General features: G+C 39.9%; 1 protein-coding gene across 1 annotated transcript in view; it reads left to right on the top strand.

The window, feature by feature from the left end:
- Positions 1-145: 145 nt before the first annotated feature.
- Positions 146-17206, top strand: part of c3b.1 (complement component c3b, tandem duplicate 1) — a 42587-nt gene continuing 25526 nt past the window's right edge. Inside the window, exons 1-21 of the mRNA XM_023959331.2 lie at positions 146-298; positions 387-404; positions 482-517; positions 3753-3791; positions 4158-4347; positions 4464-4629; positions 4740-4810; positions 4916-5007; positions 5938-6020; positions 6111-6198; positions 6443-6545; positions 6700-6814; positions 7256-7371; positions 7464-7607; positions 8564-8779; positions 8866-9066; positions 9132-9287; positions 12417-12546; positions 12633-12701; positions 15777-16076; positions 16540-16795. Coding sequence (XP_023815099.1) covers positions 213-298; positions 387-404; positions 482-517; positions 3753-3791; positions 4158-4347; positions 4464-4629; positions 4740-4810; positions 4916-5007; positions 5938-6020; positions 6111-6198; positions 6443-6545; positions 6700-6814; positions 7256-7371; positions 7464-7607; positions 8564-8779; positions 8866-9066; positions 9132-9287; positions 12417-12546; positions 12633-12701; positions 15777-16076; positions 16540-16795 — 2675 coding nt within the window. The 5' untranslated portion in view covers positions 146-212. The remainder of the gene's footprint in view (positions 299-386; positions 405-481; positions 518-3752; positions 3792-4157; positions 4348-4463; positions 4630-4739; positions 4811-4915; positions 5008-5937; positions 6021-6110; positions 6199-6442; positions 6546-6699; positions 6815-7255; positions 7372-7463; positions 7608-8563; positions 8780-8865; positions 9067-9131; positions 9288-12416; positions 12547-12632; positions 12702-15776; positions 16077-16539; positions 16796-17206) is intronic.

Below are 17206 nucleotides of genomic sequence, written 5' to 3'. Positions count from 1 at the left end.
TAGTCCTTTGTTGAAATACTGTCAGTAATGGGGAAGTTCTCTCTAAATTTTCATCCACTGGCCAAAAGCTTGGTGTTTGTTTTTGGGATATTGATCACAGATAGCCCCGCCCCTTCAGGGTAGTTGGTGAGGTAACATGTTGGGGATTTTGTCTCATCTATCCAAACCATCTGTCTTGTGGCCACAGTCCACTTAGAAACCAGAGAGTAAACATGGTTAAGTGGACGCTACAGACCTTTTTATTTCTTTGGCTTTTGTGGATCTCAAATGGACAGCAGGACCGCAGAGGCAACCGGAGGTAAGCAGCCTTACTTCCTCAGATTCTGCAAACTTTACATCACAGGAAATCCTAGATTTGTCAGGTAAACAGGCTTTATTCTTCACAGACAATCCTGGCGTGACAGGTATGTGTGGATCTGAGATGGTTCAACCTTGAGTCTTGGACAGCTTCATTCAGTAATTTGTGGGGGTTTTTCTTTAGATTTGTACCAGTGGAAAAATACTGGGAACGGCACACGTAAGTAACCAAAACTAGATCCATGTGTACAGAACGTGCTATGCTGTAAACATTTACAAATTAAGGTTTTATGTTGGTTTACCCATTGTCAAACTTTATGAAAATATAGTTGTTCATCTTCGGAAAGCTTTTATTCCATCCCAGTATGTTTCAATACATACTGACTGGCCACTTAATTGAATGCACTTGTCCAACTGCTCATTAACGCAAATGTCTACTGGGATTTTCACCCACAACCATCTCTAGAGTTTACAGAGAATGGTCTGAAAAAGAGAATTTTCCAGTGAGTGGTAGTTCTGTAGGCAGAAATACCTTGTTGATGCCAGAGTATAGGGTAAGGAATCTGTCAATAGGAAACAAATGATTAAAGATTAAGTTGAGCACAAATTAATCATTTTTTCACAACTTTGTAAAAATATAAATACAACATTTAGTTTTACCTTTGACATGTCTGATTTGAATATGACTCTTGCTTGTCTTGAATACGAAATTTCCACTGTTAAGAAACTGTCAATAATACGTCACAGGGTCACAGGCACATACATCGAGTCTTAAACATTGATTCAACTGAGTGAGCATGTGCTTTGAGCCTCATTTATTACACTATGGTAGAATTTTTGAATGGTATTGATCCCCTGGCAGGAAAACTATCTTGATACCGTTGCTCTGCTAAAAAAAAAAAATAATAATAATAACAGCACTCTCCTGACGCATTTTTATTGTTGTCGGGCGACAACAGCTGATCCTATAAACTGGTTAAATCCGACAGAGGTGTTGTCCTCGCTAACAGATTGCGGTTGAAACGGCGATGCCCACCCAACAAGCCCAAGAATGGTTTTACTTGTCTTCTGGTGGTTGGTCTCTCTCTGTCTGATTGTTTGTCCATCACAGGCTTAATCGCCCCTCCTCCAAGCACATAACCCAATTACTGGGTTTCAGATTTGGCCACACCACATTTCCCTGGGTTGATGGTAAATCCTGCCTCCTTGATTTTCTCCAGCGTTTTTGCCAAGTGAGTTAGATGTTCTTGCCATGATGCGCTAAAAATAACATCATCAAGGTATGCAGCAGAAAAGGTGGCCATACCTTTCAACACTTTACCCTAGAAGCGCTGGAAAGTAGCAGGTGCTCCATGGAGTCCAAATGGCAATGTAGTAAATTGCCATAGCCCTTAAGGGGGTTCTAAAAGCAGTTTAGCAGCACCAGACAATCCCCCTTATAAGATCAAGGGCTGTGATGAGATGATCATCCAGCTGTGGAAGGGGATATGCATCAAAATTAGACTGATCATTAACCTTCCAAAAATCAAGGATTGAAATCCTGTGGCCCAAGTTCAACATGTTCACACATCTGTTGTGGAACCACATTCCTTAACTGATCATCTGGATCAACTTTGTAGCAAAGAATTGTGTCTCTAAGAAAAAAAACCTCTATCTGCCACACAACCAAACTGTAACATTTAAAAACAAAAAACACCTAAATTGGTATTTATTGACTTATTTTTACTTCTAAATGAAGCCCCTTCTGAAGAAACACACGGATAACCTGTTGGTAGAAATGTTCCTTTTCTTTCTTCAGTTTTAAAAGTCTCTCTGTCTCAAGGAAAATCACTGCCTGTGACGTGTCTCCACAAATTCCTGAGTTTAGACAAGAAATCCACCATTTAGAAAATGATACTGAACAATATTAAAGAATAACTGAACAGCTGCACTTGACTTGCTACCACTAATTCTGTTATTCTGTAGCCATGGTGTAACATAATCTGGGATCACCAGCACACTCTGCCTTGAGGCACGTGTACTAGGTGCCTCACCTAGTGTATTTCTAATGCATAATTTTAATCAGAATGAAAAGACTAAATAGTACCAATATAATCAGACATTTGGCAAGAAAAAAAAAAATGAAGTAATTAAAAATAAAGCATCTTTTATGACGAGAAAAAGACCAAAACAGAAAAGCGCATGCGTCAGCTGGAGCTCCAGCCAGTGTGTGCAGTGCAGTCTGGGTGCAGGGTAGGCAGAGGTGACTGGAGCGGTGCCTCACCTGCCGCTGTCTCATTTTTTTGAACAGGAAATTCATAAATTCTTAATTAAAAAAAAAATGTTTTAAACCAAAGAAGCGTTGAAAACCTACATGGAAAAAAGTAATTATAGAATAAATATGTCCAAAAAATAATAATCAGAAGCTTTTGGGGCCTCTTTGGGCTGATAGAAATTCTCCACAGGAAAAGCTGTTTCTTTTGCAGACATAGTTTTGCGCTCCTGCACCTACACCCACACCCACACCCTAAATTCAAGTGAAAGACAGTGGTAAAACTGTTTTAGGATGAAGATCTCCCCAGTTTTTCCTGGTTTCTCTTTGATGGTTGAATCCATTTCTTATAAAAGTCCTTTAGTCTATTATAAAACTCTTTGGGATGAACAACTGGTTTTCTAAAGCACTGCCTGTAGACATCTTCACTAATTGCATGCTTTGCAAAGATAGCTTTTTTGACACTCGTATATTCCAAAGTCCCCAGCTACCATAGCTACATATGCAGCCGTGCTTTACTGATCATATGTGGACCAGCCGTACTGCCCATTTCAATTCTGGCCGTTAAGGTGTTACACTTGGGCAAGGAAGACCACCTTCCCTCTGCTGCTCCGTTTCATATCTTATGTTGATAACTTGGATTTGGAGTTGTCACCATCTTTTATTCTGTTTGATTCTCTGCTTTACTGACTTGTCTCACACTGAAACTGGACACAAATCTACATCATAAAGGTAATGTCATTGACTGCTACTTACAGTAGATGCCACCAAAGGCTATAGAAAGCATTGTCACGAGGGCACAGACGACCTCCCCAAGATGGCGTAGCGCTCCGCCACTGTTAGCCAGGTTTCCCAAGTGGGCGTGTCTCCTCTAGCGATATAACTCATTGAAGCGAACAGCAATAAAAGGTTTCCCCCAGAAACCCTTGAAGTCTTAACACAGGACTAGCAGAAAATGTAAATTATCAGCAAAGATTAATGTGTTTTTTATAGTTCCAATCACGCACCACATTCAGAACTTTAAAAAAAAAAAAAACTTTGCGGTGATGATGAGGTCACCACCATGGTGATGCGGTTATCGTCACACCCCTAGGTGTTTCTTTATTTCTTTTAGCAGTATAGATGGATGGATGGATGGATGGATGGATTATCTTTTTTTCTTTTGCTGTGCAACACAGTTATGCCTGAAATACTTTTTTCACAGGCTGGTCTCCACAGCTCAAACTCTTCAAACCACACCAAGGTACTGTTAATTACATTTCTCATGACGCAGCTTAAATTGTTTTTTGTTTTTTTTCGATATTAGGGATTTTGAAGTACCAACACTTTCTGAATGCTTTTTCAATTAGTTTATGGAAAAAAAATAATGTTTTTTAGTAATGAATGTGTTTTAAAAAAAAGTTTGTTTTGTATATATATTTTTTGCTTTCGAATCAACCAGTTATCAGTAGGCTAACTTTTCTTTTTTAAATACAGATAGGCCTACATACTTTTGTGTTAAGTGCTCTGCCGACTTTAAAAGTAAAATCCAGAGAGAAAGGGAAAAAAAACAGATGAACAAAGAGAAGATGAAAATTTCAATTTTCACTTGGTTCACGTTTTCTTGAAGATTCACCATCATAACTCCAGACCTACTGAGGACTGACAGCCAGGAGAACATCTACCTAGAAGCCGAAGGTCTGAGCAACCCTGTCTTCGTCTCCATCGAAATCAAAGATTTCAACAAGATCTCCATGCTCTTCATTGACAATGCTACCCTCAATCAAGATAATGGCTTCCAGGTCCTCAAGTCTATACAGGTGACCTGGACTGGAGAGAGTCTCTTGAATCAGTCGTACTTTAGAACAGCAGCAGCATTTACGGCATCAGAACAAGTGAATTCATATCATTTATTATATTTTTTTTCTTATTACAGCTTTCCTCAAATTTCTTGAATCGTGAAGAGAAGAAGAACAAGTTTGTGTATCTGACAGTGAGCTTTCAGGGTTATCACACAGAGGAGAGAGTTTTGATGGTGTCCTTTCACTCTGGTTACATCTTCATCCAGACTGACAAGCCCATCTACAAACCTGGAGACAACGGTAATGATGGAAAAAAGTTTCTGATAACAGACACGACATTTTCTTTGGAACGAACAGCTAATATGTTTTATTGGAGTTTTTTTTCCAGCTTCTGTTTCTATCTTTCACAGTTCGGTTCAGAACCTTTATGTCCTCACCGTTCTTCAAGGCCTTTGACAGTTCCATCACCATAGACATTACAGTAAAGTTTTAAAATCACTCCAGACAAGGAACACAAATGATTTGAAGTTTTTTGATTGTTGATGGATACATCTTAGTAACCTATGAAAACTTGTTTTCTGCTTAGAATTCAGATGGAGTGGTGGTCAAACAGATCACTAGGACCAGAGCCGTGAAAGGGGTCATTGCAGACACTTTCCCACTCTCTGAAATTGCCAAGTAAGACCTTAACTAGCAATATTTTGTGGCTCCTATAACCCTTGAATTAAGCTTGAACTATTTCTTTCAGTGCGATAGCGCTCACAGCAGGCAAACATGTTTGCTTTGGGCCACCAACTGACCTAGTTTGAATTTGGCAATGTTTGTCTGCAGACAAGGTTTACAGGCTTATAGAGTCTAGACAGAAAAGAAATACTTACAATTTTGCATTTCTTTAATTTTCAGATGATTACAAGGAACTCTTCACCAAAATGTTTTTACAAGCTTCAAAACAATTAAAAAAAGGGGATTACCACATTTGTAAATAATCATCTAATTTAAGGATAACAGCATCTATAATCACAAAGATCTATCCATCCATCCACTCATAAATCCATCCATCCATCCATCCATCCATCCATCCATCCATCCATCCATCCATCCATCCATCCATCCATCCATCCATCCATCCATCCATCCATCCATCACATTATTGTTCTTTTTTACGGTTTGGAGTTTTATGATCAACACAGTTCATAACTATGTGCTTCTCTGTTATTTTTAGAAGCTGTTTGATTTAGAGATGATCAGAGTTCAGAAATCAAGACAAGTAAAACCTACATGTGAAATCTGAATATGGAGTAATACACAATAATATAACATATAATATAACATAGAGTTAAACTTGTATTGGTTCTTTCTACATTTGGCTCTTGTATAATCTAAAAAGATTTACCATCGAGTTGGATTCCAAGAGTTGGTGAAATACATTTTGCTTGATCCTTCATCTTTTTAGTCAATTTCTTTTCTTGCGTCCATTGTTAGTTGTATGTGTATAAATCTTGTGATTGACATAAACCAAATCCAACCAGACAATGGGATTAAACTTCTGAACATTGTCTGGTTGGACGATTGTCTGGGCTTCCAACGATGTGACTGAATGTGTCTTAGTGAAGGAACATGGCAGGTGACTGCAAAGTTCGATCACTGGCAGCAGAACACTTTCACCTCCCCGTTTCAGGTGAAGAAATACGGTAGGTTACATTTTGATCTGAAGTATATTTTTTTTTATTTAAAAAAGAAATATAGCAATTCTTCATTTTTGAAATATATTTTTCTTTTAGTTCTTCCTGCTTTCAATGTCACCCTGACACCCACCAAGTCCTTCATCAGCTTGGATGACAGTGAGCTTGTTGTGGAAATCACTGCAAGGTCAGACCAGCTTAAACAATTCCAACACATTCACATGCAGCTGTGCTGCTGCAAACTTTTTCATGCGCATTTCCTCCACTGGTGATGAAATATGTTGATTTTCCTGCTAATCTCAGCATTAATCCTCAATGCACAAGTGTGTGAACTCATGGATTTATAATATAAAGAAAGAGATTTAAAATAACTACTTATGAAAATTGAAGGAACATTTTTTTGATAGTGTGTTGCTATGATTGTTTTACAGGTATCTCTTTGGGGAGCCTGTGGAGGGGACGGCCTACGTAGTGTTCGGAGTGAAGATGAATCAGGAGATGAAAAGGTTGCCTTCAGTGAAACAGCTGTCAGATGTGAGTCTCTGTCCCTTGTCTACATCTTGGTTCTTTGTTTTGCTTTTAATCTTTTTATTCTTCATAAAAAAGGGTTTATTTAAAGACAATTAAAAAAAAGTTAAATGAAATCGAACAAAAAGGTAATCTTGCTTTCTTCTTGGAATGCGTGCAGCTGGATGGCGGAAGAGTCAGCCTAAGCATTGAGGAGCTCAAAGCAGCATACCCCGACCCAGAAACATTGGTGGGACACTCTGTGTATGTCAAAGCCTCTGTGCTCACTAAAACCGGTAAAGAAGCCTTCACTGTTCAGATTTTGAGAACCTCTTTAAAAAAGAAAGTTTTACTTGTGTTGTCATGAGAATTTCGTGTACCGCCTTTTACTCACAACTTAGAAATTCCCAGGTTTTTGGTTTGCTGATCAGTTTATTAGGACTTATTGTGACATCTCTGCAACTCCGCAGTGTCGACATGTATAAACATGTCCTTTAGACCTGTAAGCAAACCAAACCTTTGACTCACTGTGGTGTCAACCACTGGAAAAGACAAAAATGGGATTCAAGTGTTGTTTAATAACTGTCATTCAGGCAGTAAGCCCTAAAATGGGCTTTAGAAAAGTGGATTAATAATAACATAATTAATCCTTCAATAATAATTCATATAAAAATGTTTATGTCCTTTTCTTAATGTCTTTTCAATAACTTGAAATCTGTGTCTCTTCTCCTCCCCAGGAAGCGATCTGGTTGAAGCTGAAAAGACAGGGGTCAAAATTGTCAAGTCCCCTTATGTCATATCTTTCACTGATTCTCCAAAGTACTTTAAGCCTGGCCTGCCTTTAGACCTCACAGTAAATTTATTTATGTTTTGCAGTTTTCTTGGAAAAGTTGTTTTATTTTTTTATTGAAAATGATTGAAAAAAACTCTCTGCCTGCTGCCTAGATTGAGGTGAGCAACCATGACGGCTCCCCGGCCCGCAATGTCCAGGTTAAAATCAGTCAGTTGGATGTTCCTGTGATAGCCTCCGCTGGAACAGCCAGGGCCAGCATCAACATGCCCGATGATCAGCAGCCACAAACCATTACTGTGAGAAAACATTCATATTCATGAGCTCTGTGATCCTAGTTTTAATATTTCCTTGGTAATTCTTGTGAATTTTGGGTTAGTCTTTCATTTTTTGATGGCTATTTTAGCTATATCAGTTACATGCATTTTTCAGGATCCTTAAATCTGGATCATTCTATTCTCAGTCAATTTAGCAGTTCTGTTCAGACCAGGAAGAAACACACAGCAGGAGTCAGTTCTGCTCCTGATAAACCAGCACAGAAGAATCTCCGACTAGGCTCAAAAGAAAAAAACATTCAGGTTAAAAAATAGATTTTTCAAATGTGTGTTTGGAATAAAAGTCAGGATTAACACCAAGATAATTATAAAATATTTTTAAATTAAAACCCTTTTGAGGTTGTTGTTGTTGGGGATTTTCTTAGGTTTTAACCACTGACTGTATATGAGAACTGGACCGAGTGAGTAATGGATTCCTTCAGTGTCCTATGAAATAAAGTCAATTCAGTCATATTTTTTTATGATTTGGATCCAGTCCAGTTCTCTTATAAAGTCAATTGTTTTCACATGTCTGTTGAAGTTTTAAAATAGTGTTTATTTCTGTGTCTTCAGAGTTAAAATTAGAACTTCAGTTTAAATGCAATTCAAAACACAACACTAAGCCTTCAGAACAGCCACGTGCAGATGGACATCATCAGCATAGGTACAGAGGCTGCAGCACGTAAAGAGATTAATACAATTCAGAAATGTAATTCACTACCACCCAAAATGCCATTTATGTTATGTGGTTTGTCAAAAAATAATTTTGAGGATCGTCTCTCTAAAACATCTAGCAATACTGACAGCCTTTTACGTCCAAAGTAATTCTAAGACCATCTAACTATGCCAGAATTGTTCCTATTCTACGATCTGTGCAAAATATCAGATAGGCATTCTCATTTGCCCCCTCTAAATATTTCTATATCTCATTAATTTTATAGGTTGAGACTATCCAGGCAGACCTGAGGCCAGACCAGCAGGCCAGAACTCAGATCACCCTTCAGCCCTACGTGGCTTTTAACCAGCACCAGCAAAATTACCTGTACATCTCCACAGGATCCAAATCTGTGTCTGTAGGAGACCGGGTGTCCCTTGACATCTCTGTCAAGATGTCAATACAGGAGAACAGAAAATTGGTCAAACACATCACCTACCTGGTAAGACTTTTTCACTTCATGTTCCATTGCACCTTGAATAGAAATGTATTAATATTAATGCACTAAGATTGGACTCCACTCTGCAGGTCCTCAGCAATGGTAAAATCCTAAAAGCCGAACGTGCGGATGTGACTGACCGATCTGTCACCAATGTGGGGTTGGTGGTAACGTCGGAGATGATGCCCTCGTTTCGTGTGGTGGCGTTCTTCAGCCTCCCCTGGGTGGGGAGGGAGGAGGTGGTGTCAGATTCTGTTTGGATAGACGTGGTAGATGCCTGCATCGGGGGGGTGAGTGCTCAGTAGGACCTAAAGGGTTCTATACCCGAGATGTTTCTAATTAATCTTTTTTGCAGCTCACAGTGGGCTCAGGGGACAGCACACCCAGAACTTTGGCCCCAGGGCAGAGTGTGCGTTTTAAGATCAGAGGTGATCCGGGGTCAAAGGTCAACCTGGTGGCTGTGGATAATTCCGTGTATCTCCTCAACAAGGACCGACTCACTCAGAAGAAGGTACATGTCTTCAGTGGGGGAAGGGAATGTTCTAATAGCAGATCTGTTGTCCTTTGCACACACTATTTTGATTTTCACTCTAATTACACTGTCATCGAAGAAGATCATAAAGCAATTTAGCAATTCTCAGCATGTAATTTTAACCAGATAGATGTTTTCTTCTCCAATCTTTTCAAACATTTGAACATAAACTAGATTTAAGCCTTAGTCACATGCACCTGTGGGGGTTGACTCGAAAGGATGCTGCGGGTTTTTGGATTATCCGGGCCCGTGGAGGATCAGGGACAGGAGTGCAGATGGGTCTTTCATTAGACACCTCCATACATGCATGCTTGTGTATGGGTGATGCTGTGATATGGTGACCTTACGTCCCACTAGTCATTAAGGTGCGAGTACTGGCTCCTTACTGACTGTGCACAAATGCTGCATGCATGGGGATGCCTGTAGGATGCCCACAAAAACTATGTTCAAATTGTCAAATTATTTAAATCAGGTAGCACGAAAGGGGCGTACAGTTGAACAGTCCTAACAGGCCCTTATTCAGTGCCTGGGTTTGGGGGGTGTTAAAAAAATACAAAATCCAAACGACATGCCTTTGTGTGATCTACGTCACCCTTATTTACCCTTGCGTATTGTTGTGTCATCCGTGTTCCCTACAACCTGTCACCTGCAGCATGCCCGTAGAAATTTTGATCAATTTTGCTCCACGGGCTCATCAAGCAGTCTACAACTTTGATAATCCCTGCAGGCCACTTGCGTGCCCCATACGGGTTTACCCATTTTTTACCCACAGAGGTCCATTTCCATATGTTGTTACTGAGGCCTAAATAACATAAAATTCAGCCTCATTCTTTTTCAACTCCAAGACTCTAAAAAGGGGTCAGCAATGTTTATGACATGAAGTGCCAATTTGAAATTTTCTCCTAAATATTGTGTTATCACAAACTATAACTCCAACTCCAATACAAAGAAATACAAAAGCCTTTCCAAAAACTTATTTAATTCACAAACAGCAGGTAAAAAAGCTTTTTTAAACATATTTCGTCATGAACTCAGTGTTTTTATAACAATATTGCACAAGGAAAATAGGCCAAAGTTGTATTGCCAAAGTATTGTGACTATGTGTGTTTGAAACAAAAAGTACTGCATTTGTTGTTTGTCGTACATGTAATAGGATTGGACGCGTCAGAACAAAATACCATAAATATTTCTGAGAACTTCACAAGCATGAACATGGAATAAAAAAACAGGCATCTGTGATGGTGCTTTTACTGCATGTAAATTCAAGGTTTTTACTTTTTCGTTATGATGCTAATTATAGTAAAACTAAATTTTAAACAGTGTCATTATTCCGTTTTTTCTGCTCCCGTAAATGGAGTGGTGATCAGCTGTAGTTTTCATTTTAAAACGTGTTCACATTTAATATTGACATTTGGCAGAACAGAAAAAAGGTCTTGGTATATTCTGACCTTGCTTGATTATTATTCAACAAAGTGAATTTATACCTTCATAAATGTCAGCAGTCACGATGCCACAAACATGTTTAAAAGAACTGTGCAGTAAAGTAAAATAAATTAACTTCGAGAAACTTTTGTTAATTTCGATATGCCCCATAAAACACCTCCTCCAAGTGCAAAAACTATTATTTGATAAATGTAAATTCTTTTATACATTGTTGTGTCTACATTAAGTAAATTTACCACCACAAATCAAATTTACGCAATTTTGTTGTTAATAGAAATGCAGTTACAGACAGCAACAGTCATCCTGTCCATTCACCTTTCAGACAGCAGAGCAGTTCTTGTCAAGCACAGACTCTGTTGCTTTTTAAAAAATACTTTGTTTTTTTGTGACTATTTTTCATATAATTTTTTTTATCTTTGAGCTTTAATTTAAGTTAAGCATTTACCTCCCCACATGCCTTCATATTTATATACCGAGTGCTAAAGGACTAATTTTTAATCTCTGCAGTCACATTGAATGATCAGGTCATCCATCCATCCATCCATCCATCCATCCATCCATCCATCCATCCATCCATCCATCCATCCATAAATCCATCCATCCATCCATCCATCCGTCCGTCCGTCCGTCCGTCCGTCCGTCCATCCATCCATCCATCCATCCATCCATCCATCCATCCATCCATCCATCCATCCATCCATCCATCCATCCATCCATCCATCCATCCATCCATCCATCCATCCATCCATCCATCTTCTCAACCAGCTGTATTCTGACACATTCTGGACAGATCGCCAGACATTCACAGGGCTGATAATGTCTTGTTCTCTGCAAATAAGTATTCTAAGCTGCAGTCAAACTAAAATTCAATTTTGATTATGAGTGTTAAGGAAAGTATTCGGTCTCCTTGGTACAACTTCAAAGACGATTTAAACGAACAATCCCTCAATTTCAGGGCTAAGATTATGTGTATTGATTTGTGGACTGGAAGATAATCAGCTGTGTTTTCTTACTACTTTACTAAAGCACATTCTGCTATTCTGATGTATTCTACTCAATCTGTGAAATTCATTCTGTCTCAACAACATTTGTGAGTCTAAGGATGAAGGGCAGATCACCAACACCATCTCTATTTTGTTGAGTTTTCACCATGCAAACATGGCTGCTTGATTTTCACACTTCCGAATCTTGTGGGTTACACCATAAATGTTCATTCCATACTATACATGTCTCTAGTTTTTCCCCGACAAGCCAAAATAAATGTAAGTTCAATAAATATAGTTATGCTGATTCCGTCTGAATTTTCCTTTCCTGTTATCCATCATCAACATGTGAGAGATGTTACTCCAGGAGTGGAGAAATTCTCAAAAGGGTCCAAACACGCTGATAAACTTGCGTGTGTGTTCTGCTACGCAGCAGAACCATGCTTTGTTCTCACAAGAGTGTGATGCCATTCTTTGGGTAATTTACAGTGTAAACTACAAACATAATTTAAAAAATGACTAAATTCCTTCAGAATGGAAAAAAAGCCAATACTTGTGTTTTAACATAACACATGTCCAATTCTCGCTAAATAAACATCAAGATAACATAAATGATCGCAGATACGTTATTGTACGATTTTGTAACACTGACCAGCCTTTCTCAACTTAACATTTCATGCAGATTTGGGACGTGGTGGAGCATGGAGACATGGGCTGCACAAGGGGAGGAGGACGAGACGCCTCTGGAGTGTTTGTTGATGCAGGACTTCTCTTTTCCTCCAGTGCAGGGTTCAAAACACAAACCAGACAAGGTATTCTAATTACAGATCATGTTTAGAATGATCAACATCATCTTTAAGTCTGCCCCTCAACCCCCCACACACTTTCCTCTCCTCAGTACTCCACTGTCCAGGCAGGGCTCGAAGGAGGCGCTCTGCTGAACAGTTAAAACGGAAACAACGGCTGGGTGAGGCTTTCCTCTGTACAAGAATGAACACTTTCACATCTAACGGGCATTACTTAGTTGAAGTTGGTAATAAGAGTTTTTTTCCCTCATTTAACTCAATTTCTTTAGTCCACCTTTGAACCTATGTCCCTGAAGCACATGCCTTAAAGGGCCTATATTATGCTATTCTTAAGCCTTTTAGAGTAAACTACATCCACATGTATGATAATATATTACCATTGGCACACTAAAGAAAATATAAAATCATATTTTATGAAATTTTGTGTTGTTGTCTACCTGGACCAAAAAGCCTGATTTTAAAGGAGTTTAGTGACTTCTTATCTTCCACCAAGTGTTGAGTGCAGTCAAATTTCCTTCAGATAAATAGTGGCAAAATAGAAGTCATAGTCTTTTGAAACATGAGGGGAAAGAGGAAACATAACTGAAGAGCTGATTTCTAAAGCATTTGGACCTATCTCTTTAGAAATTGTTACAGCAAATCATCTTCCTCGCTCACACCAACAATCCTCATGTCCTCCTTTGCCACATCCAAAAACTTCCACTTCCCTTGTAGCGCCATCTGATGCAACGTTCTCACTGGGCATGTGATAAATGCACATTCATGATCATGCATTTAGCCCATGGTGTTCACTCTGAACAAGCAGGGAGGAGCTTCTTCTTCTTCTTTTTCTACTGTTTACTTGCACATGTCCGCCACCTACCGTCTGAAGAGACTTGGTGAGAAATGTCGAAGCGGTGGAAATTTCCAGGATTTTCCTGTCACAGCTCTATTCTGATGTATAAAATACTTGATGTCATATAATTCTTCTCCACAATCAATGTTTAAACTGTTGGCACTTCCATAAATGAAAAGGAAAGCCACCCATAAATCACCACCAAATGCAAGTCCCTAACTGATCTAGTTCAACCTGGTTTAACTTTTAACGCGTGTTCAATGGACACACTGTTGTATGTTGAACCCGAAAACTGTTGTAAAAACTTGGGTAGCTACACATGAACACCTGAGTTTTGAATGCAGAAGCTCAAAACACGCATTCATGCACATTTACATACACTGACCAAAAATATAAACACAACACTTTTTGCTCCCATTTCTTATGGTATGAACTCAAAGATGTAAAACATTTTCCACATACACAAAATAACCAGTTCTCTGAAATATTGTTCACAAATATATCTACATCTGTGATAGTGAGCACTTCTCCTTTGCCAAGACAATCCATCCCGTCTCACAGGTGTGCCATATCAAGATGCTGATTAGACAGCATGATTATTGCACAGGTGTGCCTTAGACTGGCCACAAGAAAAGGCCACTCTGAAATCTTCAGTTGTATCACACAGCACAATGCCACAGATGTCGCAAGTTTTGAGGGAGCATGCAATTGGCATGCTGATAGCAGGAATGTCCACCAGAGTTGTTGATAGGGAATTGAATGTCCATTTCTCCACCATAAGCCTTCTCCAAAGGCGTTTCCGAGAATTTGGCAGCCCACCAACCGGCCTCACAACCGCAGACCACGTGTAACCACACCAGCCCAAGACCTCCACATCCAGCATGTCCAGCTCCAAGATCGTCTGAGACCAGCCACTCGGACAGCTGCTGAAACAATCAGTTTGCATAACCACAGAATTTCTGCACAAACTGTCAGAAACCGTCTCAGGGAAGCTCATCTGCATGCTCGTTGTCCTCATCGAGGTCTCGACCTCACTCCAGTTTGTCGTCGTAACTGACTTGAGTGGGCAACTGCTCACATGCGATGGCGTCTGGCACGTTGGAGAGGTGTTCTCTTCACGGATGAATCCCGGTCTACACTGTTCAGGGCATATGGCAAACGGTGTGTGTGGCGTTGTGTGGGTGAGCGGTTTTCTGATGTCAATGTTGTGGATCGAGTAGCCCATGGTGGTGGTGGGGTTATGGTATGGGCAGGCATATGTTATGGGCGACGAACACAGGTGCATTTCATTGATGGCTGTGAGGAAACTGGATTTTCTAGAAAGGACTGTATTAAATAAAAATATTATTATTAGGTTGGTTCGTTTCCCCTTTTCAGTTTCCAGCACGGCATTTTGAATGCACAGAGATACCGTGACGAGATCCTGTTGCCCATTGTTGTGCTGTACTTCCAACAACATCACCTCATGTTGCAGCATGATAATGCACGGCCCCATGTTGCAAGGATCTGTACACAATTCTTGGAAGTTGGAAACATCCCAGTTCTTGCATGGCCAGCATACTCACCAGACATGTCACCCATTGAGCATGTTTGGGATGCTCTGGATCGGCGTATACGACAGCGTGTTCCAGTTCTTGCCAATATCCACCAACTTCGCACAGCCATTGAAGAAGAGTGGACCAACATTCCACAGGCCACAATAGACAACCTGATCAACTCTATGTGAAGGAGATGTGTCGCACTTCATGAGGCAAATGGTGGTCACACCAGATACTGACTGGTTGTCTGAGTCCCCTGACCCCCTCAATAAAACAAAACTGAAGATTTCAGAGTGGCCTTTTCTTGTGGCCAGTCTAAGGCACACCTGTGCAATAATCATGCTGTCTAATCAGCATCTTGATATGGCACACCTGTGAGGTGGGATGGATTGTCTTGGCAAAGGAAAAGTGCTCACTATCACAGATTTAAACAGATTTGTGAAAAAAATTTCAGAGAACGTGTTATTTTGTGTATGTGGAAAATGTTTCACATCTTTGAGTTCATACCATAAAAAATGGGAGCAATAACAAAAGTGTTGCGTTTATATTTTTGGTCAGTGTAGAATTTTTATTAAAAGTGATGCATTGCTGACAGAGGTGTGAACATAGTTTAACATGAGCTGTTCCTTTAACGGATTTATTCTATCCCAGACTTCCAGCTCTTCCTTTAAGTTTCATTTACTCTAAGTGCAATAATTTTATGAATGAGGTTTTATGTTATTTATCTTTTTATTATTTTCTTGTCCTAAAATCTTCCTATTTCTTGACAATACTCTTAATTTCTGTAAAGTCCTTTAAACTGCCTGTGCGCACATAATCTTCTGTGCATAAATAAATTTGCCTTGCCTTTCCTCCGACCACAGAGAATCACTACAAAGAGAAGCTTGAGCGGCGCTGCTGCAAAGACGGCCTGCGGGAGATTCCCATGCCGTATTCCTGCACCCGACGTTCCCTCTACATCACTGAAGGCTGGGAGTGCATGCGAGCATTCCGCTACTGCTGCTCCACCTACAGGGGCCAGGAGTTTAACACAGAAATTCCCACCACCCCTCCGCCGATGACCACTGCTCCCCCCACCACCACACGCCCACCCACGACCAGCCCTTTAATTTTCTACGCCATGATCCCACATCGAAAAATCCCTCTGTCACGGGAAACTTTTGGTTAGTATCATTTCTCTTTCATGTCAAGATCAGTCTTTAATGTGATCAGTACTAACAGGTTATGCTATATTAAACTTATTTGTAAGAAAACATCAAAAACAGAGGAAAGAAAGAAACATTTGGAGATGACTGTGAGAAAAAAGAGAATCACACTATCCACTGTTCTGCTTCGGAGTGGTGAAGATGAGTTCAGTCTGACCCCTTCCTTAGGGCTTTAAAGACAACTTTGGATCTTTGTACCAATTTTAAGCCAATTGTTGGTAATACTGTTCAGAAAAAAAAAAAACTTTGATTAAATTTCACAGAAATACAGCACATGCAGGAAGAAATCCTTATTCTAATGTTTTGCGTATTCCTCTCATTTTTGTGCAGATGTGCTACAGGACATCGTTTTCTCAGTGTCAATTAAAACGTGTAAATGTGTTGTTTTTCTTTTTCTGAATTTTTGTTTCTTTTCCAAAAGACTGGACAAAGGAAAAAGCATCAGAACTGCCTTTAAAAGTTTCACAAAGAACAATGCCCAAACTGCACATGAGCTTTTCAGCCATGGACAGAAGGCCAGAAGAAGCAGTAGTAATGCCAATGTTGGAGGCAGCGGAAGAAGAGGAGGATGAAGAGTGGGAGGAAGTGGATGAGAGCCAAATATATCTGCGTCACAAGTTCTTTGAGTCATGGCTTTGGATGGACATTGACCTGCCCAGCAAGGCAGAGAGGGATGGGTGAGTGAGACATGAGCAAACATCTGACTACTGAGGCAGAAAGCACTTACTATTTTGTTGTATGTTACGGCTTTCCAGTTGTTCCTGTTTCTTTCTGTTTGTCAAACAACATGCATATTGTTGGTTGAGTACCTTCTTGAATGCGGTATGGCAAATACCAAGTTGCAGTGCTTGGCACTCTCCCTGTCGGGTAGTGGTCAATTCTGATGGTAGACCTGTTTTTGTAGAGGCTATCGTAAGGTCAATATAGTTACGGTGGCTGATTAAGTTCCTCTGCCTCGTTTGGAAGTTTGCTTTGACAGTATCCGGTCAGCAACTTTCATAACCAAGCTTGACCTTCTAAAGTGTTACTGGCAGGTCCCGTTAACAGCTAAAGCTTTGAACATATCCCCCTTTGTATCACCTGACCAC

The sequence above is a fragment of the Oryzias latipes genome, chromosome 1, assembly GCF_053564925.1.
Source record: "Oryzias latipes strain Hd-rR chromosome 1, Olatipes_Hd-rR_3.1".
Classification (NCBI taxonomy): Eukaryota; Metazoa; Chordata; class Actinopteri; order Beloniformes; family Adrianichthyidae; genus Oryzias; species Oryzias latipes.
Note: the sequence above shows the minus strand (reverse complement) of the source record. Positions and strands in the feature narration are given on the sequence as shown.